The sequence below is a fragment of the Hyperolius riggenbachi genome, chromosome 8 (assembly GCF_040937935.1).
Source record: "Hyperolius riggenbachi isolate aHypRig1 chromosome 8, aHypRig1.pri, whole genome shotgun sequence".
NCBI lineage: Eukaryota > Metazoa > Chordata > Amphibia > Anura > Hyperoliidae > Hyperolius > Hyperolius riggenbachi.
In genome coordinates this window covers 260,255,419-260,280,640 of record NC_090653.1, presented here as the reverse complement: position 1 = coordinate 260,280,640, position 25,222 = coordinate 260,255,419, and the positions used below count along the sequence as shown (strand labels likewise).

General features: G+C 46.9%; 1 protein-coding gene across 1 annotated transcript; it reads right to left on the bottom strand.

The window, feature by feature from the left end:
• Positions 1 to 7,003: 7,003 nt before the first annotated feature.
• On the bottom strand, positions 7,004 to 20,068 carry ZMYND19 (zinc finger MYND-type containing 19). The gene is made up of 6 exons (XM_068249868.1): positions 19,845 to 20,068; positions 18,482 to 18,541; positions 14,321 to 14,427; positions 12,434 to 12,574; positions 10,557 to 10,737; positions 7,004 to 7,630 (listed from the first exon to the last, which is right to left on the bottom strand). The coding sequence occupies exons 1-6, from the start codon at positions 19,893 to 19,895 to the stop codon at positions 7,487 to 7,489; spliced, it is 684 nt and encodes a 227-aa protein (XP_068105969.1). The 5' UTR covers positions 19,896 to 20,068; the 3' UTR covers positions 7,004 to 7,486.
• Positions 20,069 to 25,222: the final 5,154 nt, after the last annotated feature.

The following is a 25,222-nucleotide window of genomic DNA, read 5'->3' as shown; positions in this document are numbered from 1 at the left end:
AGCGGCAGCCTCTGGCGGTGTTGGACGAGCTGAGCTCGTCCAGACCGCTCAGCAGGTTAAGGCCAATGCAAACTGATAAGCAATCTCATCAGATCGACCTAAATTTTCCACCCTGCTAGTTCGATGGAAATCCATCGAAATCGATCGACATCGGCCATCGATCGGTCGATTGGCCAACCGATTTGCAATCAATCGATCGGGATCGATCGGTCGGCCAAAAAATCGGCTGAGTGTATGGGCCCCTTTAAGCTCATCCAGAGTGTTGGGTCTTGCGTCTCTCAACTTTCTCTTCACAATATCCCACAGATTCTCTATGGGGTTCAGGTCAGGAGAGTTGGCAGGCCAATTGAGCACAGTCATACCATGGTCAGTAAACCATTTACCAGTGGTTTTGGCACTGTGAGCAGGTGCCAGCACTGCCAGGTCATGCTGAAAAATGAAATCTTCATCTCCATAAAGCTTTTCAGCAGATGGAAGCATGAAGTGCTCCAAAATCTCCTGATAGCTAGCTGCATTGCCCTGCCCTTGATAAAACAGTGGACCAACACCGGCAGTTGACATGGCACCCCAGACCATCACTGACTGTGGGTACTTGACACTGGACTTCAGGCATTTTGGCATTTCCCTCTCCCCAGTCTTCCTCCAGACTCTGGCACCTTGATTTCCGAATGACATGTAAAAGTTGCTTTCATCTGAAAAAAGTACTTTGGACCACTGAGCAACAGTCCAGTGCTGCTTCTCTGTAGCCCAGGTCAGGTGCTTCTGCCGCTGTTTCTGGTTCAAAAGTGAATCCATGCTTCCACCTGCTGAAAAGCTTTTGAAGATTTCATTTTTCAGCATGACCTGGCACCTGCTCACAGTGCCAAAACCACTGGTAAATGGTTTACTGACCATGGTATTACTGTGCTCAATTGGCCTGCCAACTCTCCTGACCTGAACCCCACAGAGAATCTGTGGGATATTGTGAAGAGAAAGTTGAGAGACGCAAGACCCAACACTCTGGATGAGCTTAAAGAGGAACTTCAGCCTAAACAAACATACTGTCATTAAGTTACATTAGTTATGTTAATTAAAATAGATAGTTAATATAATCTCTTACCCACCCTGTTTTAAAAGAACAGGCAAATGTTTGATTTCATGATGGCAGCCATCTTTTTGGTTGAAAGGAGGTGACAGGGAGCATGAGACACAGTTCCAACTGTCCTGAGCGCCTCTCCCAGTTGCTAGGCAACGTGAATAACAACATAGGAAATCCCATCATGCTCTGCACAGCATCAGGGAAGGTTGACTTCTTTTGTTTCAAAAACACTTTTCTTTTATTGGTCGGATGAAATATGCTAATTTTTTGAGATAGGAAATTTGGGTTTTCATGAGCTGTATGCCAAAATAATCATCAATATTAAAACAACTTCATTCATGGATTCATGGAATTCACCCAGTTCTTTACGATCTACCTTGGGCACCCCTGATCTAAACGAATGCAGCAGGTTACAAGACAATTTTTAAACGTATTTAAAAGATGTTCACATGTAAACATACTGTACTCAGTTACACATACTGTACAAAACTTTTTGCTGTAAACCATTAACCACTTCCACACCATGAAATTGTGTGCTGATCTGTGCTGCGTGGGCTCTCCAGCCCACAGCACAGATCAGCTAGCAGCCAGGGCGATCTGACTTCCCCCCTTTTTTCCCCACTAGGGGGATGTCCTGCTGGGGGGGTCTGATCGCCGCCGGCTGCTTGCGCTTGCGGGGGGGGGGCTCTTCAAAGCCCCCCTCCGCAGCGCTTCCTGGCCTCCTTCCCCTTCCCTCCCTCTCCCTCCCCCTGTGAGCGGCGCAGGACGGATTTCCGTCCTGCGCCTGCTGGGATAGGCTTTAGCCTATCAGATGCCGGCGATCCCCGATCTCCTCTACGGCGCTGCTGCGCAGCAGCGCCGTATGCATGTAAACACCGGGGAAGATCTTCCTCGTGTGTTTACATTTACCCTGCGAGCCGCCGATCGGCTCGCAGGGTGTTCACGGAGACACCCTCCGTGAACTGACATGGAACGGCCGCTCGTATACACTTCAGGATTCAGGGGCCTATATATACGCACCGAGAATCCAGAAGTGGTTAAACAACAAATAGCAGAAAACCGTAAAAGACCGATGATATGTCAACTCGAACACCTGTTTTATAAGTAACTGAAGTGAACGGATAACGTTGCCTGTTGCAGGACAAATGATCACTTTGTCTTGAAATTAGAGATGGCTCGAATCTCCGATTTTCAGTTCATGAACCTCGAACGTGAACTTTCGCGAACCACAATAGACTTCAATGGGGAGACGAACTTTGAAAACTAGAAACATTTATGCTGGCCAGAAAAGTGATGGAAAAGATGTTTCAAGGGGTTTAACACCTGGAGGTGGGCATAGCGAAGTGGGATACATGCCAAAATCTTCCGTTCTCTAAGTGCAACTTCCTGTTTACACAGGAAGTTGAATGAAGCACTTAGAGAACGGAAGTCCTCCAACGAGAAGGAGGTAATGAGTCATCCTGCCACCACCGCCGCCGCTGCCACAAACACCACCAATGATTGCAGGAGGAGGAGCGCTGAGAGGAGAACCCGAGGTGAGATGGGGCAATTTCCCCCCTCCCCACCGATCTGCCACACTCTCCTCTTATGCTGCGACCCCTCCTGCCCCCCAAAAGTCCCTGAGTGGGCCCAGAGCCCCCCAGCGACGGTAGGGGTCGCACCCCCTATTGTTACGAAAGTGGGGCAGGCCTGACCATGCTTTGCAGACCAGGCATCCGTGGTCAGATGGACCCTTGACCCAACACTGTGTGCCAGAGATGACACCACTTGCCTTTCAACATCACGGTACAGTTTGGGTATTGTATCTTACACTGCGGTGTGTGGCTTTGCTTTTGTGTGCTGCTTTTCCTCAGGTGGTCATCCCATTGTAGTTTGTGCTTTGTAATCATGTGCCTTCATAAGGTAGTTGTCCCTACGCAGGTCTTGGTCTTTCCACGGCTCAGGGCTCGTTTCCACTATAGCGAATCCGCATGCGGGCACTGCATGCGGATTCGCATACTTAATGTTAGTGGATGGGGCTGTTTCCACGTGTGCGGCGGCGTTTTTCGGTGCAGGGAAAATCTGCACGACCGATTCGCGTGCAGCAGGAATGCGGGCGAATCGCCGCTAATGTATTCAATAGGGAAATCGCATGCGGCTTTGTCATGCGGATTTCCCCGCGATTTCGCATGAAAGCCAATGGAACTTAACACAGGCAGTGACATGGTTAAATTCGCATGGCTCCTTGCCATGCGAAATCGCGGGTAAATCTGCATGCGGAAACGCAGCCGCATGCGATTTCTTCAGCGGTGGAATCCAGGCGATTCCGCACCGCTACAGTGGAAACAAGCCCTCAATTTTCGGTGGCATTGTTCTCATCTGAGGCAGACACACAAAAAAAATGTCCACACCACTGAGCCCTGGGATGATGGCACTTTGGGGATGGTTGCCAACGGAGTGTTAAGTGGGGTGCCAGAATCAAAACAGGAGGAGGCAGATATGTCACGCTTCCGTGCGGAAGCTGAGGTGTTCTGTGTTAGTCAACTACATCCTGACAATATTGGGGGTTAATAGTACGTTCCTTCTTCTGAACACTGTACTTTGGTCAACGAGGGCCACAAGAAATCACGACAGCACAACCTCGAACAGACCTTCCGGGTGGCCTGCCTCTTGTTTTGTCCATATTGGGGGGGGGGGGGGGGGGGGAATGGAATGCATTGACTTGACTAATACAATGTGCGGTTACACAGGCACAGTGAAAAGGTGACTTCTGGTACAACAATGTGCGGTTACATAGGTGCCGTAAACACTTATGCAGCGACTAGGATATAATATAACACTGCGTACTGTCACACAGGCGCACTGAACAGGTATGCAGTGACTGGTATCAATACAATGTGCAGCTGTCACACATACAGGTACCGTGAACAGGTGCAGTGACTGGTATAACATTGCGTGCTTCTGTCACACAGCAGCAGTAAACATGAACAGGTATGCAGTGATTGGTATTACAAATGTGCAGCTGTCTCACACACGTGCACTGAAAAAGTAGGCACTGAATGTGCTGGGCCTGGCAGTGGCACAGTAGGAATTAGCAAAGGGCCAGCTGCAACTGACGGGGCTGTACATGTAAGTGTCAGTGGGAGACAGACACACACACACACACACACACACACACACACACACACACACACACACACACACAAATTATGGATCACAACAACATTAGCTCTAAAAAGAGCTGTTAAGGGGTGCTTTTTAGCAATGTTACATTGATAAGCTAACAAGCATAACTAAGCTTTTCCTATGTCTCTGCAGCAACTCTCCCTTCTCTAATTACTGCAGCCACACGAGTCAGGGAAATGGCCGACACTGCCTGCCTTTTATAAGGGTAAAGCGGGCGGGGGGGGGGGGGGGGGGGGGAGGCTCCAGGAGGGAGTGTAGCCTGATTGGCTACCATGTGTCTGCTGACTGATGTAGAGGGTCAAAGTTGAGCCTAATGATGTAGTATAGGGGGCAGGTCAAACTCGCATATAGGTCACGGTCGATCGCAAACCACCGAAGTTCATGTTCGATTGCAAACCGTTCGGGCTATCTACTTGTAATTGCCATATATTTGAGTATAAAGTGAGAACTTGGGAGTCTCTAGCATAGATTTTCTCCTAAAATGCCTCCACCAGACTCAGGCCAGTCCATATCTGGTGTCTAGTGGTCCCCTTCCTCCATCACGCAGTATACCCAGTGGTCTTCTTCCCATAGCTAGTTTCCCTGGTGTCTAGTGTCCCCAGATCTTCCTCCCTCTTACATATATTGCCAGTGAAGGTGATGGAAAAGCATCTTACCTGACCTGGAGCAAGACACGCTGCACGGAACTCCTCCACACCTTCCTCTATGTAGGATTTGGCCTCTATGGTTTACTCACTAAACACTAGAAACAAGTCCACAGCAAAGGGAGACCAGGAGGAGTCGTGTGACGCGTCTTGCCTTCGATCAGGTTACATGCTTTTCCACAGTCAATCCTCTGCAAGGGTACATAGAGGAGGTTGGGTGGTCACTAGACACCAGGGAAACAAGCTATGGGAGAAGTGGTCACCAGGTACACTGTATGGGAGATGGAAACACCATAGACTGCTATATTTTTAGGGAGGGAGGGGGGGGGGGGGGGAACCACTAAAGAAGCAATATGGGGATGTTAAAAGTAGTGGCCTGGATTTGTTGCTTAGGTTTATACTAGGCAAAACATTTTTTTCTGGTATTTAAGGGCTGGTTCACAGTGCTTTTTTCAGCCCAGTTCACATTAGCGTTTTTTCCGGATCGGAACCGGAAAGTATACTGTACAAACGGAATGGATGTGGAAGGATCCATTCACATGCGTCCATTGGTACAGATACGTTCTGGTACCCGGATCTAAAAATTGCTGCAGGCCCTAATTTTCCGGACCGTTCTGCCCAGCAGAACGGATCCAGACAAAAAAAAAAAAAAAAAAAAAAAAAAAATGCTGCAGCAATTGGAGCACACTAGTGAAGAAACAGACCGTTCCACAGGGAATGGAGGCATGTGCCGACACAGACCTGTGCGACGGTGAGGGTGAGGAAGGGTGCAGCAGCCAGGTGGGTGAGGGAGGGTTTATACATACCTAATCTTCTGTAGCAGCCGGCGGTAGAGGCGTCCGTCGTCTTCCACGTCATGTGACTAGTCACATGACGCGCTGTGTAGTTACAGCGGAAGGGGAAGCCTCTACCGCCAGCTGCTACAGAATATTATGTATGTATTTGCTGGCGAAATTGAGTGAAAGCGGATCCGATCAATCATTGATCAGATCAGTTTTCGCTATGTGAGCCGAGCTGCGGACAGCCATCCGGATCCGGTGAAGCGGAGACCGGATCTGCTCACCGGATCCTTTTGGCTCGAAACACTAATGTGAAGCAGGCCTCAGAATAATTCTGCATGTCAACTCACTGCCCATACAGTTCTATGGGGCTCTTCACATAATTGCTATGTAACTGATCACGATTCTAACTCGTTGAATGCAGGCTTTGTATTAAGTCTACGTCCAGTCTCCACTGCAGTTCACACTCAATGTGCATTATGCAACTGAACACTCCGAACCTAGCCTGAAGGAAAAAAAAGAAGTGCCTTGTGTTCTACTCAGATTGGTTTATATTCAAGTATATACGCTAAGTAATGCTGTGTAAACAAAGTAGAGCGAACATTCTCTCCTCCCCACCTCGGTACAGCAGAAGTTATTCTGCATCATTCACACAGCTTAGTATAGCTAAAGTAAATCTGATCATTTTGTTATGGCAATCATATCAATTAGCTTCTGAGTGGGGTAGAAGTTTCTGTATTAACCCTTCCTGTAACTTGGAAACCATTTAAAGCAAAACCAAGGTGAGAGTGATATTGAGGCTGACATATTTCCTTTTAAGCCATACCGGTTGCCAGGCTGTCCTGCTGATCCTCTTGCCCCTTTCAGCCATAGCCCCTAAACAAGCATGCAGAAGATCAAGCGTTTGACATTGTTAGATCTGACAAGATTAGCTTCATGCTTGTTTCTGGTGTTATTCAGACACTACTGCAGCCAAATAGATCAGCAGGGCTGCCAGGCAACTGGTACGGTTTAAAAAGGAATAAATATGCCAGTCCCCATATTCACTTCCCTGCCGTGTCACACGGTTGTTCGCAGCGCTGTACAGGGTAATCAGACAGCGGTTTCGCCATCTAACAGTCTCCGAGCGGCGCATCGGCACACGCAATCTCCTGCTAGCCCCATTGAAGGCCATTCACGTTAATCAGCGTGGAGCGGTCCTGGGTCTGCCGCCGTGCTCACGCAATTGGTGCGGAGCGGTCGGCAAGTAAAACAAGGTTTTAACAGGTGCAGTCTTCCCAAAAGGTTTAATTCTTTGCCTTCTGCAAAACATCTCCAATTGCAAATATCAACCGACAGACATTTTTTGTTTTTTTAATAATCTCCATGCATAACATTGTACTATCCCAGCAGCTCAGACCATACACATCCCACCACACATTGCATTGTTCCTCAGAAACCGATTAAGCCAATGATAAAATCTGCAAGCGGCGGACAAGCGAGATCTGTAAAGTGATTTGAGTCCATGACATGGGGATCAACTGCTTAAAACCTCAAACATAACAAAAACAAACCGAAAACTGTACAATAATAAACTTTTACAAACATAAATTACAGGCCCCGGGCCAAGGCTTTCACAGTAGCCTGTGAGATGCAATACTGGAATGGAAGGCCCCAGTCCTTGCCCCACCACAGAGGCAGTGTAGTCCAGCATCACCCTGCTTCCATTCAAGCATCACAGGATTCTCTTCAGTGCGTCTGGCGACAGTGACCAGTCACTTGTGTGTGCAAAACACGTCCCCTTCCCACAAACGGAGGCATCTGTAGTGAAGCGGCTGAGGTCACCGCTCTGGTTCCGGCTCATACTGAGAGATGCGCACCTTCTCCGCACAGTGCTTTTTGTGAGCGGGCCAGTCTTTTTGTTGGCACTGTGTACCACAGTATCTTGCTTGTTGACATCTTCCACATATACTAAATTCACGCAACTGCAAGGGGGGTTGGAAGAAAAAAAATAGTTGGCAAAATTAACCACTTTAGCCTTCAGTCATTTTTCAACTTATGCATCCAAGCAATTTTCACCTCATTCATTCGCCAATAACTATCACAATGAATTGATCTAGATCTTGTTTTTTTCCCGCCACCAATTAGGCTTTCTTTAGGTGGTACATTTTGCTAAGAATTATTTTTTTTCTAAATGCATTTTAACAGGAATATTTAAGGAAAAAAATGATTTCTGTTTTCAGCCATTATAGTTTTAAAATAATACATGCTACCATAATTAACCACTTAAGGACCAGCCTATGCTGATCCGATCTGTGCTGCGTGGGCTCTCCAGCCCACAGCACAGATCACTTTGAAGCCAGGGCGACCAGACTTCCCCCCCCCCCTTTTTTTCCCCACTAGGGGGATGTCCTGCTAGGGGGGACTGATCGCCGCCGGCCATCTGCGTTTTGCGGGGGGGCTCCTCAAAGCCCCCCTCCGCAGCCATTTCCGCCCTCACGCTCCTTACCTTCCTCTCCCTACGTAATGCGCAGGACGGAATTCTGTCCTGCGCATTGAAGGATAGGTTTCCGCCTATCAGATGCCGGCGATCCCTGGCCAATCAGAGGCCGGGGATTGCCGATCTGCCTTACGGCCGTATGATGTAAACAGCAGGGATTTCTTCCCCGCATGTTTACATTTTGCCGGCGAGCCGCGATCGGCGGCTCTCCGGCTGTTCACGGAGACACCCTCCGTGAACTGACATGGAAAGGCCACTCGATCGAGCGGCCGTTTCCATGGTAACCCACTTAAGACCTGCTGACGCCTATGGGCGTTAGCTGGTCGTTAAGTGGTTAAAACCTACGTATTTGCCCATTTGTCCCGGTTATTGCACCATTTAAATTATGTCCCTATCACAATGTATGGCGCCAATATTTTATTTGGAAAGAAAGTTCTCTTTTTTTATAGTTTTGCATCCATCACTATTTACAAGCTTATAAATTTAAAAATTATTAGTTGTATACCCTTTTCACATGCATATTAAAAATGGTCAGATCCTTAGGTAACTGTTTTTATTTTTTAAATTGTAATTTATTTTTTGGTTAAAAATTGTGAGTATTTGGGTGTGGGAGGTGAACAGTTAATTTTAAATGTAATTTATTGTGTCTTTTTGTGCTAAAAATGTAAGCATTACTATTTGGCCAGTGATTTTTTTCTGTTTTTCTATCCTGCAAGCGAGCTCGCTCGCTCACAGGAACTATAAGGAGGACGTGCTCTTTTTTCCCCAGAAAGACCGTGGCTTCTGATGAGAAGCTGTCGGTTTTTCTACCGCGGACTTAGATCAATGAATGGGAACGCGGACACGATTGTGTGCAACTTTGAGGAACATTTTACTGAGTATACACTTGGATGTTTTTCATCGCTTTGCCGTTCGCCGGCGATCAGCAAAGCGCTGCTAATAATGTACGGGTGAAACTCGAAAACTTAAGACTCTCGTGCAAAAGCCCTATTTCAATAATTCAACTTAAAAGGTGTAACTAATATATGAAATAGGAACCCTCTGCAGGTATTTTGGATTAATTAGCGGAATACAGTGTAGAGTCTGATGCTGGGAATACACAGCTCGATTCTGAGCCATTTAGATGGCTCGATGGATCATTTCCGACATGTCCGGTCTCCGGCCCAATCGTTTCGCTGCTCGATTCCGCATTGAAAATAATGCAAAAAGATAAGAAAAAAACGAGCGGAAGATGAGGATTGCCTGCGGAATAGAGCGGGAGAATCCAGCCGTGTATGCCCAGCATGACACTAAGCCTAGAACATTTTCACAATATTCTAACGGTCTGAGATTTTGGTTTTTGGCATCTCATAAGCTGTAAGCCATAACCATCAAATTATAACAAAGGCTTGAAATATCTCGCTTTGCATTTAGTGAGTCCATTGCATATATTAGCGTCACCTTCTGAAGTTGAATTACTGAAATAAATGCACTTTTGCAAGATATTCTAATTTTTTCAAGTTTCACCTGTATCCTTTATGGGATCATTCTCACTGCAGCCTTTGCAATGTGCATCAATCGCAATTGTGCTGCATGCGGTGCTTTGGGGGAGGTTGCGATGTGATTTATGTTCTATTGAATGGAAATCAACGCAAATTGTGGCAAAATTGGGACGTAATCACAATTTGCATTCCGATTGTGAACTAGCCCTCAAGCATTCGATAGAGGTCTGATGAGCACTGAACCTTGGCATTTGCAGAAAGGCATGTACAAAAGGCTGTGAAACATAAGTACTAATGATACAATCTTGATTGTACAATCTTACCAAATCTATTAAGTCGAGTAAACTGAACATTTCCTCATATTACATAGAGTTGGAAAGATTGTACAGTTTACTCTGCTTCATAGAGTGAATACGATTGTACAATCAATGATTGTATCATTAGTGGGCACTTATGTTTCACAGCCTTTCATTAGTGGGCACCAGACCAAAGCAGCTGCACTGAATTCTGTTGAAGAGTTTGACTTCAACCAACTCCCAGGATCTGCCAACAGCGTCTGAAAGCCAGATCTACTGCATTGATTCCTTGACACCTTTAAACCTCCGACGATACGAGTGAGGTGCGGTGGGTGGCCCAGACAAACTCGGCCCTCCAGCTGTTACGGAACTACAAGTCCCACAATGCATTTGCCTTTATGAGTCATGACTGTCAGACTCCTGCAATGCATTGTGGGACTTGTTCTGTAACAGCTGAAGGGCCGAGTTTGCCCATGCCTGGGGTGGCCTATGCAGAGGAGAGCTGGGAAGAGAGACTCATCCTCAGTCTGCTGTATTTCGTACTTTTGGAGCTTGCAGTATTCAGATCAGTTCCCTGTCCCGCTGTTGGGTGTGTTTCGGTAGTTACTACTGCAAAGATCAGGAGTCCAATTACCTGTTTCTCGATCATGGTGCAAGGTGGATAGTGACATTCATAGTAGGTGCAGGCGTTCTCCTCTTCCTGCACAACCTCTCCATTAGCGTTGTAACATCGGGCAACGTTCAGCAACGGAAATAAGTCTTCTATGGGGTCAGTGGGAAGCTGCTGTATAGCCAGCCAATAGAGCGACTGTTCCCTGCAACACAAAAACCCGTACGTCAGAAACCCAGTCCTTCTACCCCAACTCCTCCCCCCCTCCCCCATGTATGAAGGGGACATTTGCTCAAGCCTACAAAAGACATTTGCCATCATTACCATGAAGACATACACAGGTTTGTCAGTCATATACATCTAACATAAATCATCACTAAAGTCAAGCCTCTGTGCCCCTCTCTACAGCTCTCTCTCATCCAGGGTCCTGGGGTCCCTTCCTGGCCAGATCTGTGGCTTGTGCGCATGCGCTCCAGTCCAGCAGACTGGCTGAGCCCGGAGCTGCGGCGAGGGACACAGGCTTCAAGGGGCTGGAAGAAGCCCCACTTATTGTTTGGTACAGGAGTAAGGCTGGGATCACACTGGACAGATGAAAAATGCAACCATTTTCGGTTTCAAACTATTTGGCCTTGTTCACACTAGGGACTTAACTGTACGCCTTTCACAGTGCATTGTGCTGTGCATTTTGTTAGGTACAGCTATCTCCATTGATTCTAATGTACCTCGTTCACATCCATGCGCAGCGTTAAGGTGTTGTTGCTTGCATTTCTATGCGTTGCATACAGCACAGCAATGCAAGTGGGTGCGCTTTTTCAGTGCATAGAAGCGCACAGCAATGCGCTTTTACCCCTAAATAAAAAAAACCTTTAAAATGAAAATTTAAATCTGACAATTGCTACATCAAATACGCAAAATACGCTTAACAAAAACACGTTTAAGTGCATGTAAAGGCTTGGGTCTGCTTTAGAAAAAAAAAAAAAAAAAAAAACCCTGCAACTCACTGAAACATGCATCATGTGTTTATCATGAGCGTAAAGTGGATCCGAGGTGAACTTTTAATCATTGCATAATAGTGTTCCTTTCCTATTATTTATAGGGTATTTCTCAAGCCAAATAATTTTGTTTGTTTTAATACTCTAATTCCCTATAAACTAAATAAACCACGCCCACAGGTTTTCAGAGAGCCTTGGCAGTAGCAAGGGCTCATGGGAGCTCAGTCTGGGCAGGAGGAGGTGGTGTTACTAGCCATTGATTTCAGAAGGGAGGAGGGATTAGGGGGGGGATTAAGTTTTTTTCACAGGCTGAGTGAAAAAAAATTTGCCTGTTTGTAATTTTTACAAACATGGCTGCTGTCATAGTATCACAGGAATAAATAATCATTTTCTATTAAAGCTGTTTGCAGCTAGATTTGCTGTGTAAACTAAACTTTACATAAGATATATAGACAAGTTACTTATTATAGTTAGTTAGTTTTTCATCTCGGATCCGCTTTAAATACTTTTCTTAATGCAACCAATGTGAACAAGGCATTAGTTTGTTATGTTGGAATAGAAAACATGGGTGTAAAACTAATGCCCATGTCGCCACCTGCTCAGTATACCAGTATTCCTCTATAAATTAGTCAATGATTTGCTTTTACTAGCAAAAAATAAATAAGCAAACAAAAACAAAAAACAAAAACAAAAGCTTTTAGGCAAATTAATTTTATATCTAAAAAAAAAAATGACGCAAGCGTAGTGCGCTCTTTACTCTCCAGCAGCCACCGGTGAGATACGTAGAGGGCGCACTTCTCCTGCGTAGACTGGCCGGGACTGGAGGAAGTTACGGAAGCCGGTACTGGACAAGTCTGGGGACAGCGGCGTGGGAGCGATCTGTGGCCTCAATTCTGCACCATTCCTTACCTCTGCTTTCCGGATACTTCTTCCACCTCAGGTTTCCAGCCCCGAGGTGCCACTTGAAGATTATCTAGTCGGTTATCCACCGTGATGCCGTTTAGATGAAACACCTGGAATCCGGGAGCTATGCCGCCCTTGTGCCGCTGCCTGCAACAGACAATACGCGATAAGGTTATGCCAAGTCCCCTGAACTATTTACAGTAAAGTTATGCAGCTTAGAGGATACTAGATCCCAAATGAATATGAGAAACCCGGGGGGGGCTGGGGGAGGTCAGGGGAGCAGGCATGTATGGGGAGCTGGCCTGATGCTCATCGCTCCTCTGTTCTCCAATTTGCCCCCTCCGCTACCTGTATTTTCCCTCCAGCACCATCTTTTGGTCGGCCACCATTGTGCCTGCTAACTTGGCCCCATGGCAGATGATAAAGTGTCTCAACCGAGACTCGTGACTGACTCCAGCAAGAGTACAGCTGCCGCCCAAAATCCGCTAAAGATCCAGCATGGCACGTCTATTGCGATCCCGAGTAGAGATGTCAATGAGATGCAAATTTCATGTTAATGCGGGATTATGCAAATTTTGTATGCAAATTTATGTAGCTTCAAAAAAAACCAAAAACGGACTAAGTGAATTTTACCTCAGATGGATTTGAGTGCTTCATTTTCCGGCTGCATACATTTGCATTCAAAGTTTGCATAATCCATGAACACAATCATTTCTCATCTCATTGACCGACCATGATCTTGAGAACTCCCAGACTGAATTATTCACCCCACTTTCCTGCTCGTGGGAAGCCACATTGTGCACTGCCCATCCATCCCTCCCTCCCCCTTTAAAGGAACAGATACCACTAGCCTGGAGGCTAGTGACACATAGTTGGCACAGCACTACTACCTGCTGGGCAACCAAAATCCCCTGGTGCACACATGGCTTCTACTGCATACAAATGTGCAGAGTCGTGAGAAAAATCAGCTATACTGTGTGTGGAGATAAAGGTCCCATATGCTTCCAACATCCTCGCAGCAAATCACTCTATACTTCACTAGTATCCAGGCGAGACTCAGAGCACCGTCTGCACCTAATAGCTGAATCTTAATAAATTCAGGCCAGTTCTGCAGATCCCATTCCCACAATGCTCATTGGCCTCAGTATGTCAAAGACATAATGTACTGTGGCTGTAGCAGACGAGGGCCCAAACTACAGTCTCCCTCTTCAAAGGGCCACACACACCTTACAATTTTTCTGTTCCATAAAAACGATCGGTAGTACAGAAAAATCTTTTCTTTAAAGTTTATCTTACTGAGAAATATTAGCGAATGTTAAATTTCTCGATTGGGCATGTTGAAAACTTCACACCAACTTTACCAGGAATTGTACGGTGTGTGATAGATTGTCAAATTGTAATGAATAAATTATACAGAACCATTCAGTGGTGATTCAGTGCTAAACAGAGTATGAGGATGGCAGGAGATATTGATAGATGTACAGAGATGTTACACCCCACTGTAAGTAGCAATGTGTAGTTCAGTGGTATTTGTAATGCTAAACAGAGCAGGATGATCACGAGATATTAATGTACAGATGTTGCGTCAAACAGGTAAGAAGTTGAACACGTGAAAGTTTTTTCAATCCAACTTTGCCTTTTCTTTTTTTTTAACCAAATTGTGGCAATCTCGAACAAGTGTGTGGCATCACTTTAGAGGTTTCAATCTAAAAATTGCATCAGTTTAGTCTGAAAAAAAAATAAATTGTAATATGAGTGGCCACCTTTAGCTTTGAGGAGGTATATACAACCCAAACACAAGGAGAGGCAATGTACTGTAAACTTCCTATGGATTAGTCACACAATCAGTGACTCCAGGATAAGCCCCAAAATTCACCACACTTCAATACTCACCACAGCAGTTCATGCAGCAGCCGGCCGGACCCTCTTCCTTTGAACTTCTCGTGAGCGTAAGCGAATATCTTTGCACCGTTCCCATCAGCGTCCACTTCCATTCGTGCCTGCAAGAGAAGCGTTCAGGTCAGGCGCAGAATATACTGAAAGTGTGGTGTTCATATATCTGGCCTGTAGATGGCACTGTGCTGCATTTCTATAAGATCTGTACTGATGTGGATTGTTGGTTCCTGTTTATACATTCAGGAGACACCAGGGAAAGTACTGACTTTGTTCCACAACAGGACAATGTAAACCGTAGTAGTGGAGGAATTGTATGGTCATTTTACAATAGTTGCTTTATCAAAAATCTCTGACCCCCGATTATCAGGGCGATCCACTGGACAACAGCAGACAAGGGGACAGGCAGCCCGTTGCCATTTACCTGCACGTTCCTTTCTGGAACCAAATAAAGTAGCTTATTTTCAGCCTCTGATGCCAATGGTTTCAACACAAACCATCAGCCTAAGTCCACAGTGGTGAATTGCAGCGTAACGACCGCATTGTAACCTGGAACGTTGCATTGCAATGCACCACCTATGCAACGTACAGTGCAGTGCAGTTAGTGTGGTGTAATGGGTTGTGGCACCCCAAAGCAGGGAACTACTGCAAAACCAGGGCTGAGGAGTCGGGGTTTCAGAAACTGAGGAGTCGGAATCGTGGTTTCAGAAACTGAGGAGTCGGGGTTTCAGAAACTGAGGAGTCGGGGTTTCAGAAACTGAGGAGTCGGAATCGTGGTTTCAGAAACTGAGGAGTCGGAATCATGGTTTCAGAAACTGAGGAGTCGGAATCATGGTTTCAGAAACTGAGGAGTCGGAATCATGGTTTCAGAAACTGAGGAGTCGGAATCATGGTTTCAGAAACTGAGGAGTCGGAATCATGGTTTCAGAAACTGAGGAGTCGGAATCATGGTTTCAGAAACTGAGGAGTCGGAGTTGGAAGATTTTTGTACCGACTCCACAGCCCGGTGCAAAAAAACAAACAAAAAACACACCCAACAACAGGGAAATATACTTTTCATTGACTATCTACTCCACGTGACGCAATGCAACTTTACTACTTTTACAGGGACCGCAATGCCCACTGTGAACGAAGCCATAAAGAGACTCTGAAGTCTCCTAAAAATGAGGTTTTTACTATAAAAACTTCTTTAACCTAATTGCCCCTACTAAAACACTGCATCTTCGCGGCTGGCAATGCCATAAATCACCCCATCTAACACCAACCACTTCTGCTCTTTTGTATGCAATGGCATCATCATGATCACCAGAAAAGTACCTTTATTCATTTACTATACAGTTTGTACAGCCTGCGACCAGCATACGTGATGACCACCTTCAACAGGCCAAATAAAATAAAACTTTTTTACAATAATTCTGTATAAATGATTTAGTCAGTGATTTCCCATTGTAAAAGCTTTCCTCTCCCCGATTTACATTCTGACATTTAACACATGGTGACATTTTTACTGCCGGCAGGTGATTTCAGTGGAAGGAGTTGCTGCTTGCTGTTTTTTTGTCAGTTGGACCCAGCTGTAAACAGCTGTTATTTCCCACAATGCAATGAGGTTCACAGACAGGAAACTGTCAGGACCATGGTCCTGACATCACACTGTGGGAGGAGTTTCACCACAATATCAGTCATACAGAGCCCCTGATCTTTTGTGAAAAGGAATAGATTTCTCTTGGGAAAGGGGGTATCAGCTACTGACTGGGATGAAGTTCAATCCTTGGTCACAGTTTCTCTTTAAGCATTGTCAATGAGATGCTAATATTTCCATAATTATGCAAATTGTGCAAAAATGTTTTCAGCTTTGTAAGAGACCCATCAAATGCAGAAGAATTTGAATACAATTAGTATCAACTCAATTTAGCATCATATTGACCGTCCCCACTTGGCACATTTAAAAGTGAATATCTGCAGTTGTGAGGCATCAATGGACTGATGACAATCACTAAAAACAGGAAAAGCAGAAGTTAATTTAAATGGTAAAGGTCAGAGCTTTAGCCACTTTGCATTGAATTTGCCTGTATTATCTTGATCTTATTAGCCTTCTCTTTCAAGCAACCTGCTAATTCTGTCTTGGCAGAAACTTGACTTGGTGGGACAGGTGCTTTGAGAGGGTCTCATCAAATCCAGAAACTATCAATGAGCTGAGCCAGCAGCCAATTAATCAGATGCCAGTTATCGGAGAAAACAGTTACTGAATCCAACTAGGCTCTTTTAACCTCCCTGGCGGGTAATTTTTTTTGCCAAATTGGCAAAAATCCTTTTTTTAATTTTTTTTTTTTTTTGTTTCATGTAAAGCTACCAGAGTGGTAGCTACATGAAACACCACTAGAGGGCGCATGTGTCCCTCTAGTGCGATCGTCGCCAGCATCTTTAGCAAACAGGGGAACGCGTATATAACGCGTTCCCGTTTGGCTTCTCCTGTCGCCATGGCGACGATCGGAATGACGTCATGGACGTCAGCCGACGTCCTGACGTCAGACACCTCCGATCCAGCCCAAAGCGCTGCCCGGAACTCATTGGTCCGGGCAGCGCAGGGCTCTGACGGGGGAGGGCCCTCTTTCGCCGCTGCGTGCGGCCGATCGCCGCAGAGCGGCGGCGATCAAGCTGTGCGTGCGGCTAGCAAAGTGCTGGCTGCGCGCACAGCAATTTACAGTATAAAAATCGCCCCACCAGGGGCTGAGATCTCCCCCTGCGCAGCATAGCCCGAGCTCAGCTCAGGCTTACCGCCAGGGAGGTTAAGTGGATCTGAGCTCTTGCACAGGACAGAAGGAAAACCGAGAAATACACTCTGTATGTATTTAGAGAGTTTAGCCTGTCTAATTACCCCATCATATGTGACTAATCACAAGTGTAATTTGATGTTTCAGTTGCGTCAGCTCAGGAATATTGGCAGTCCGAAGAGCAGGTAATTTGTAAACACAGGATGTTAACCCTATGTCTGCTTCCATGAAAGCCAGAAGTGGACACTGCATATTCAATGCAGGATTTGTATCAGCTGCAACAAAAATGTTTTTCTTTAAATGTTATTCCGCTGTTGCTTATCTTTAAGTGCAGAGAGGAAGTTCTGAATTCAAGTCCGCTTTAGCCTCCTTAGCAGTTATCACGAGTCAGGCTTGGGGGTGGAATGGAACAAGCCAGGAGCAGTAACCCTGGGCGTGACTCATGGTAGCCGATGGAAAGACTGCAGAGCACAACGTACGTTTTCACTCACCTCCCTGGGGATCCAGACACGGGCAGCCATTCCCCTTCCTGTCCGGAGAGTTTCTGCGTCCCTTGGGTGAGATCGCCATTACGACAGCTGGCGATCTCACTACAGGGTTACAGCATCACCCGGAGGACAGAGCAAGAGCTGCAGCGCTGGATCCTAGGAAGGCGAGTGATGGGGCTGCTGCAGATCTCTCTGCGGTGTGATTTTCTCCCAGCTATAGGATCTAAAAGCCTGCAAAACAAATGCACCGCTTTTAGGCCCTAAAATCCAGAAAGAATCAGACTACCAGGAGGGTTAAAAGTCCCATTTCTACATATACAATTTTGGTCACACTGCAAGCTGCATATTTAACAAAACATTTTTTGCTCAACACTGGTAGCAAACAATTAAGTCGTATACCAGATTCCAAAAAGAGAGAGGTGGCGCTACACCAGCTATGATTAAGGAGCCATTCAGAACTCAGATACGCGTGAGCTTGCATCTGTGTCCTGTGATGTATTGAATAAAGATTTGGACGTTTTTACTGCCATCTGGTGTAGCGGGAGATCCCTTTTTGGAATCTGGTTGCACAAGACATATGGATCCCTGGCTCCCACCTGACAGAGCAAGGGCGGTGGCAGCGGCCCCATCTTTCTCCAATAATTAAGTTGTATACACATCCATTTTTGATTGGCCAACCACTGACCAATTTTACCACCTCAGTGTAGTATGCAGGCAGAGAATCTACTATAAACAGACTGTAGGAAGGTAATCTCTCATACAATATGGAAGTAGTAAAATTGTGTGTACAAAGCTTTAGCTGCAAATTCCTGCTGACCGAGAGATCACTGAATAGTGATGATCCACCAAAAATCTCAGTTTTGAGGTTTGTGTACAAGGGCTGTAGAGAGAGGTAAACTTACTTCAAACGAAAAACTGTCAACCAGAGGGATGTCTTGCTCATCGATTAGCGTATACTTGATCTACAAAGTAAAAACAAACCTTGTTACAAGAACATGGCTGATAGAATATCTTTCACAGATTATAAAGAACATTTAAGGCAGCCATATATCTAGCGTTAATGTGCAGATTCACCCAAGAGACAAATCTCTAATTGAATGAGATTAGAGAGAAAGATCTGTCGAATGCTAACACACCACAGGACGATTCCCGATCAATTTCATGCCTAAATTGATACAGAATCGGCCTTGTGACATCAACTCGCGCTGTTCCCCTAATGTGCCCTCCTTGCACTATACATTGTCTATATCCGCTATTGGCTCTGGGCTCCCTCTATTCACGAATGTATGTAATCACATGGCAGAGCCCCCTCTAGTGGTGGAATGCAGCAGTGGTATGTAATCACATGGCAGAGCTCCCTCTAGTGGTGGCATGCAGCAGTGGTATATAGTCACACGGCAGAGCTCCCTCTAGTGGTGGCATGCAGCAGTGGTATATAGTCACATGGCAGAGCCCCCTCTAGTGGTGGTATGCAGCAATGGTATGTAATCACATGGCAGAGCCCCCTCTAGTGGTGGCATGCAGCAATGGTATGTAATCACATGGCAGAGCCCCCTCTAGTGCTGGCATGCAGCAGTGGTATATAGTCACATGGCAGAGCCCCCTCTAGTGGTGGCATATGGCAGAGCCCCCTCTAGTGGTGGCATGCAGCAATGGTATGTAATCACATGGCAGAACCCCCTCTAGTGGTGACATGCAGCAGTGGTATATAGTCACACGGCAGAGCCCCCTCTAGTGGTCGCATGCAGCAGTGGTGTATATAGTCACATGGCAGAGCCCCCTCTAGTGGTGGCATGCAGCAGTGGTATAGTCACATGGCAGAGCCCCCTCTAGGGGTGGCATGCAGCAGTGGTATATAGTCACATGGCAGAGCTTCCTCTAGTGGTGGCATGCAGCAGTGGTATATAGTCACATGGCAGAGCCCCCTCTAGTGGTGGCATGCAGCAGTGGTATATAGTCACATGGCAGAGCCCCCTCTAGTGGTAGCATGCAGCAGTGGTATATAGTCACATGGCAGAGCCCCCTCTAGTGGTAGCATGCAGCAGTGGTATATAGTCACATGGCAGAGCCCCCTCTAGTGCTGGCATGCAGCAGTGGTGTGTAATCACATGGCAGAGCCCCCTCTAGTGGTGATGATGGGGGACAGGGACATCTGGTCACATGACACACGTGGTAAGACACAGGCACCCCACAGAGCCGGCCTCCCCCCACACACCGGCACAGGGCACAATCCTTCCCCCGGGTAATGGCGGGCCGAACACTCACCTTCCCAGCCACCCGGCCGAGGCGCACGATGCCCAGCTTGAAGTCGGTCATGGCGGGTGAAGCGGTGAACAGACACGCGAGACGCGGGGCTCCTCCCCTCCTCCGGGAACGCGGAGACCCGACTACGGCCAGAGCGCTGCCGCACGCGGGACAAGCCTGGGCTGCCACGCGCCGCCTCTCTCCCCGCACCCCGGGCCACACCCAGCGAGGGCGGCGCCTCAGCCTCCAGCCGCGCGAGCAGCCAATCAGCTCCCGCCGTCTCACGGAGACCTCAGCGCGTAGCCGGCACACGCCGCCCAATCAGAAGCCGGAGTGGGCGTGCTCGGTCGGCTGCTCTGACGCTACGGGGGACGGAGACACCGGCTGACGTCAGTTTCGCGGGAAGCTTTTTGTGCTGCTCTAGTGATGTCTGAGCTCCGGACAGGTGCAGCGATTTAAAGGGGCCTCACATGAGGCGGCAGACCGGGGGCGGGGTCAGTGCGGATGGGGGTGGCCGGCTTTACATGTACCCCTGTTCCCGAAAATAAGCCGAGGCCAGCATGATTTATCAGCATGCTGGAAATATAAACCCTACTCCTAAAATAAGCATTTGTTCATTTATTATTATTATTATTACTATTATTTTTATTTATATAGTGCTGTACAAAATGCAAAACAAATATCAAAACTGTACAATCAGGACATCCAGCAATACAAATGCATACATAGGTGATGTGCAGACCAATACTAGTACGTGTTCATATGATAAAGACGACAAATAACATTTATATTGCTCTTTTCTTCTGGCGGACTCAAAGCACCAGAGCTGCAGCCACTAGGACGCGCTCTATAGGCAGTAGTAGTGTTAGGGAGACTTGCCTAAGGTCTCCTACTGAATAGGTGCTCGCTTACTGAACAAGCAGAGCTGAGATTCGAACCCAGGTCTCCTGTGTCCTTAACCATTACATCATCAGAATAAGAAATACTAGGAGGAGGTCCCTGTCCATGCAAGTTTACAATCTAGAGCAGGGATGGGCAAACTACCGGCTGCTGGACACATTCCTCTAGCAGCCCACATGTCTCTCCTCCCTCCGTGTAGAGTTGCGAATAATAATGATACGTTTAAATCACCCAATCGCAACTTCCAGTAGTGATCTATCATCTCCATGGCCACAGCGCCGCTGCTAGAAGATGTGGTTGGGTGAGTTAAACGTATTTATAAACACCACACGCAACTTTGCAGGGAGGAAGGAGAGGAATCTGGCCCTCTATTGGCGGGAAGGACTCAAAATACCGACGGGTTGTAGTTTGCCCAGCCCTGATGTGGAAGATAGTGGGTTGGAGACATTAGGGGTTGGAGACACCATGTCCTTTTAGAACGTAGAGATGAGCTAGGACAGTTTTGCGAGTCACATCAATTCACAGCTTGCCTGCTCGAAAATGCCATTTTACGATTCCCAGAAATTCCGATTTCAGCCGGTGACAATTTCCGAGGAGTCTTTTTTTGTCATTTTTTTGGCTTCTCTGATTGGCCAAATATTTCCGAGTTGACTCGGAAGTATTGGGCTTATGTATATGTACGCCTCCGGTGAGCTGGGCACAAGGGTGAGCTGAGTGTTGGCTCACCCTGCTGCCGTTCAAATACCCATCTGTGTAAAATACTATTCCCCCTTCAAGTCTCCGTGTCTCGGAGGGAGATGTAATTTGGGGTCTGTTGATCGCCGGAAACCAGAGTTACCCTTACGTGCCCTACGCAGTATAACATTACTGGTATGGCGCCGCCTAGTTTTGGAGCTCGCCACCGACCCCCGAAACCACCTGCTTCACTAAAATTACCAAGTTGCGGTAAAGCGGGTTTTCCGCAGAAATCCAATTTGCAATTGGAAATGCAGAAATTTCAATACTGCAAAATCCAAATAAGTATTAACCCCTACAGCAGTCATACCAATCCACACCTTGCACTGAGGAAGGCCAACACAGCCTGAAGCAGTGGTCTGCAAGCTGGATAATAGGTCTTTGTGAACTGAATAGACAATATGTTTGCAGTAAACCAGCAGTTCTGGATGAATGTCTGGATTTTTTGGGGGGATACAAAGGAATGATTTGCATATTCTGTCCTGAAGGGATGCATGATGGATACCTGCTGTTCTAGGAAAGCAACATTGTACTTGGCTGACCTTTAGCTTATTGGGGGCTGGGAAGAAGCAGGGGGCATCAGAGGCCTGTTCAACCAGTCAGACTGGGTACACACGATTCAATTCTTCCATCAGATCGACGGGAAATTTCATGTTGTTTGATCATTTCCAACATGTCTGATTTGCTTCTAATCGAGATAGGGATCGATTTTTTTTTTGCAGTACTGATCTCAAAATTGATCCCTTTCTCGATCTGAAGCAGATCAGACATGTTGGAAATTTCTCATCAATTTGAAGGGAATCGTTTTCCCACATCAAAATTCTGACAGGGAAACGCAGCCCATTGAAATCAATAAGGTACTGTCTGATTTGCATCCCAGTAATCGCTAAAGCGCTAGCGCTTTGTAAAGTGTTAGTGCAATGGCAACTATATGGTAGTGATCTCATTGCCGCCGATTGCGGGCGCTTCTGCGATTATCGGCAATCGTAAACGCACTGCATGCAGCATTTTGCCGCGATTCTCAAGCGATGGCGGTACAGTGCTTAACAAAGCACTGATCGTAATCATCGGGAATCGTGAGGGTGTCCAGTGATTTTTACCACGCTAATCGCAGTAAAATCACCCGCGGAAAACAGTAGCACTAAGCTCTACCGTTTTGCTACTTGTTGTATGAATGGCTAAGGGTTGGCAAGTGCTGAACTGTTGGTAAGTGAAATTGCGCTTGTAATTGAGAACATACAAACTCTGTGCAGATAGTGCCCTGACCGGGATTCGAACCAAAGACCCAGCACAAGGTGAGAATGCTATAAGGGGAGCACTGCCACAAAAGCAGCCAACAAACTCTTGCCAGATATGTTCGGAGGTATCCTGCACAGCAGTGGTGGGTTCCAAGATTTACCAGGATGCCTCTGGCATATGCATCCGTTTCTATGGGCGTGCACATAGTGCAATCGCCCGGGGCGCTGTATTGAGCAGCAGGGAGGGGGCGCGCAGCGGCAGGGGGAGCGGGCATAGCTGTTGCAACTCACCTTTTGCTACCGATGCTCCGCAGCCTCTTTCTTCTACCTGACCCAGCCTGGCGTCCATCGCGTTGGTACAGTACCTCCCTGTGATGACGTGGCCACATGTCATCACAGGGGGCGCTGTTACCAATGCAAGCGGCGCCTGGACAGGAAGAAGATAGATGATGGGTGGGATCGGCGACGGAAGGTGAGTTGTAACAGCTATGCCCGCTCCCCCTGCCACTGTGCCTATATTTATGGCACCTACCTATCTAACCTATACAGGGGGCACCTATCTATCTAACCTAAACTGTGGAACCTACCTAACCTATACTGGAGGCACCTACCTATCTAACCTATACTCGGGGCACCTACCTATCTAACCTATACTCGGGGAACCTACCTATCTAACTTATATTGGGGGCACCTACCTATCTAACCTATACTCGGGGCACCTACCTATCTAACTTATATTGGGGGCACCTACCTATCTAACCTATACTCGGGGCACCTACCTATCTAACCTATACTCGGGGCACCTACCTATCTAACCTATACTGGGGGCACCTACCTATCTAACCTATACTGGAGCACCTACCTAATTTATACTGGAGGCACCTGCCTATCTAACCTATACACGGGGCACCTACCTATCTAACTTATATTGGGGGCACCTACCTCTCTAACCTATACTGGGGGCAACTACCTAGCTAACCTATACGAGGGGCACATACCCATCTAACCTATACTGGTGGCAACTATATGGGCTACCCTATACTTGAGGCACCTACCTAGCTAACCTATACTGGTGGCAAATATGCCTGTGCTACCTATAGCTGGCTAACTATACTGGGGGCAATTAGACCTGGCTAACCTATCCTGCGGCACGCCGGCACCTATATCTGGCTCCACTGTTAGGGGGGGGGGGGGTGGTGGATTTTTACACCCTTGCCCTGGGTGCAATTTAGCCTAGAAACTGCCCTGGAGCCTTCCCTCTACTTGGGTAAGTACTGCAAAGTCCTTGTTATCCGGAACTCAGTCACCCGGAAGTCTTAATAAACTGGAATGTCTGAGGGATAACTGGGGGCTTTGTTTTGGGGTTTATTTAGGGGGAGTTTGCTGGCCATAAAATACTCACCCAGCCTGAAGCGCCATCTTCTAGCCTTTCTGTAGCTTCTAGAGGCTTCTGGCATCTGTGCATGGCTTCCGGCGTGTCATGTGACCCAATATGGCTCAGGTGACACGCCAGGAACCTCACACGGAGGACATTGGAAAGCCGCTAGGAGCTGCAGGAAGGCTAGAAGACTGGAGGCTTGCTGAGTATTTTATTCAGTGGAAGGGAAGTTTGTGCTTTTTTGGCCGACAAGCACATGTATCCGGTATCAGGCGATACCCACCGGTGCCAGATGCTAGGAGTAGGGACTTTGCTGTATGTAACTTTTCTTTCTTTCTTTTTTTTTCTTCAAATTTGCATCTTCACTCTAATTTCAGAGGAGATCTGTACCACTCAATTCCATACAGAGATATGCCAGCACACATTTCTCATTACTTCTCAGCGGATCGTTCAGAAACAGCCTTATCAGTCCGCTGAGTCCGCCGACAGCGCGTACACACGCGCATACTGTCAGCTAAAGAGCGCCCAGCGGGAGGGTCCGGCGGGCCCGTCGTTGCATTTGGTAGTGCGTGTGTACGTACTTTAAGATTTACTGCCACACCAAATCCTGCTTTCAATAGAAATTGAAGGGATTATCAGTTAGGGATTAGGAGCGTGACGTCAAAGGATCACTTCCATCAAAGTGATTTAACCTGGTGGACCACCAGTGGTGGTGATATCCACTCGTGTATGGCCACCTTTATTGACAGTAAATAGGGAATAAGAAAAGGCATTTGATCTGCTGAATAGATGGATATCAGGTGATTTTGGCACCTGCATAACGCCTGTACTTAATCCATTTGAAAGCTGCACAAATTAGCATAATCCTGCATCAACTTATTTGCATTGTATTGACCATCCCTAGTTCCAAGATAATAGTTCTGAGCTGTACAGACACTTTGCTAGCCTATGGAAGCTGAAGCAGGTTATGGAAGCCAAAGCTGGGCTAGCCTATGGAAGCCGAAGCAGGTTATGGAAGCCGAAGCTGGGCGCCCCACGGAGTGTTAAATCGGGGCTCTGGCGGGGGTACCTATACCTGGCAAGCTATACTGGAGGCACCTATACTTGGCTAGCAATACTGGGGGCACCTATTCTTAGCTACTTATACT

Coding starts and splice junctions, on each gene's coding strand:
- ZMYND19 (XM_068249868.1), bottom strand. CDS start 19,895: ATGACCGACTTCAAGCTGGGCATCGTGCGCCTCGGCCGGGTGGCTGGG. Junction 10,738..12,433: donor GAAGTATCCGGAAAGCAGAG/GTAAGGAATGGT, acceptor TTTGTGTTGCAG/GGAACAGTCGCTCTATTGGC. Junction 7,631..10,556: donor GCACCATGATCGAGAAACAG/GTAATTGGACTC, acceptor CCCCCCTTGCAG/TTGCGTGAATTTAGTATATG.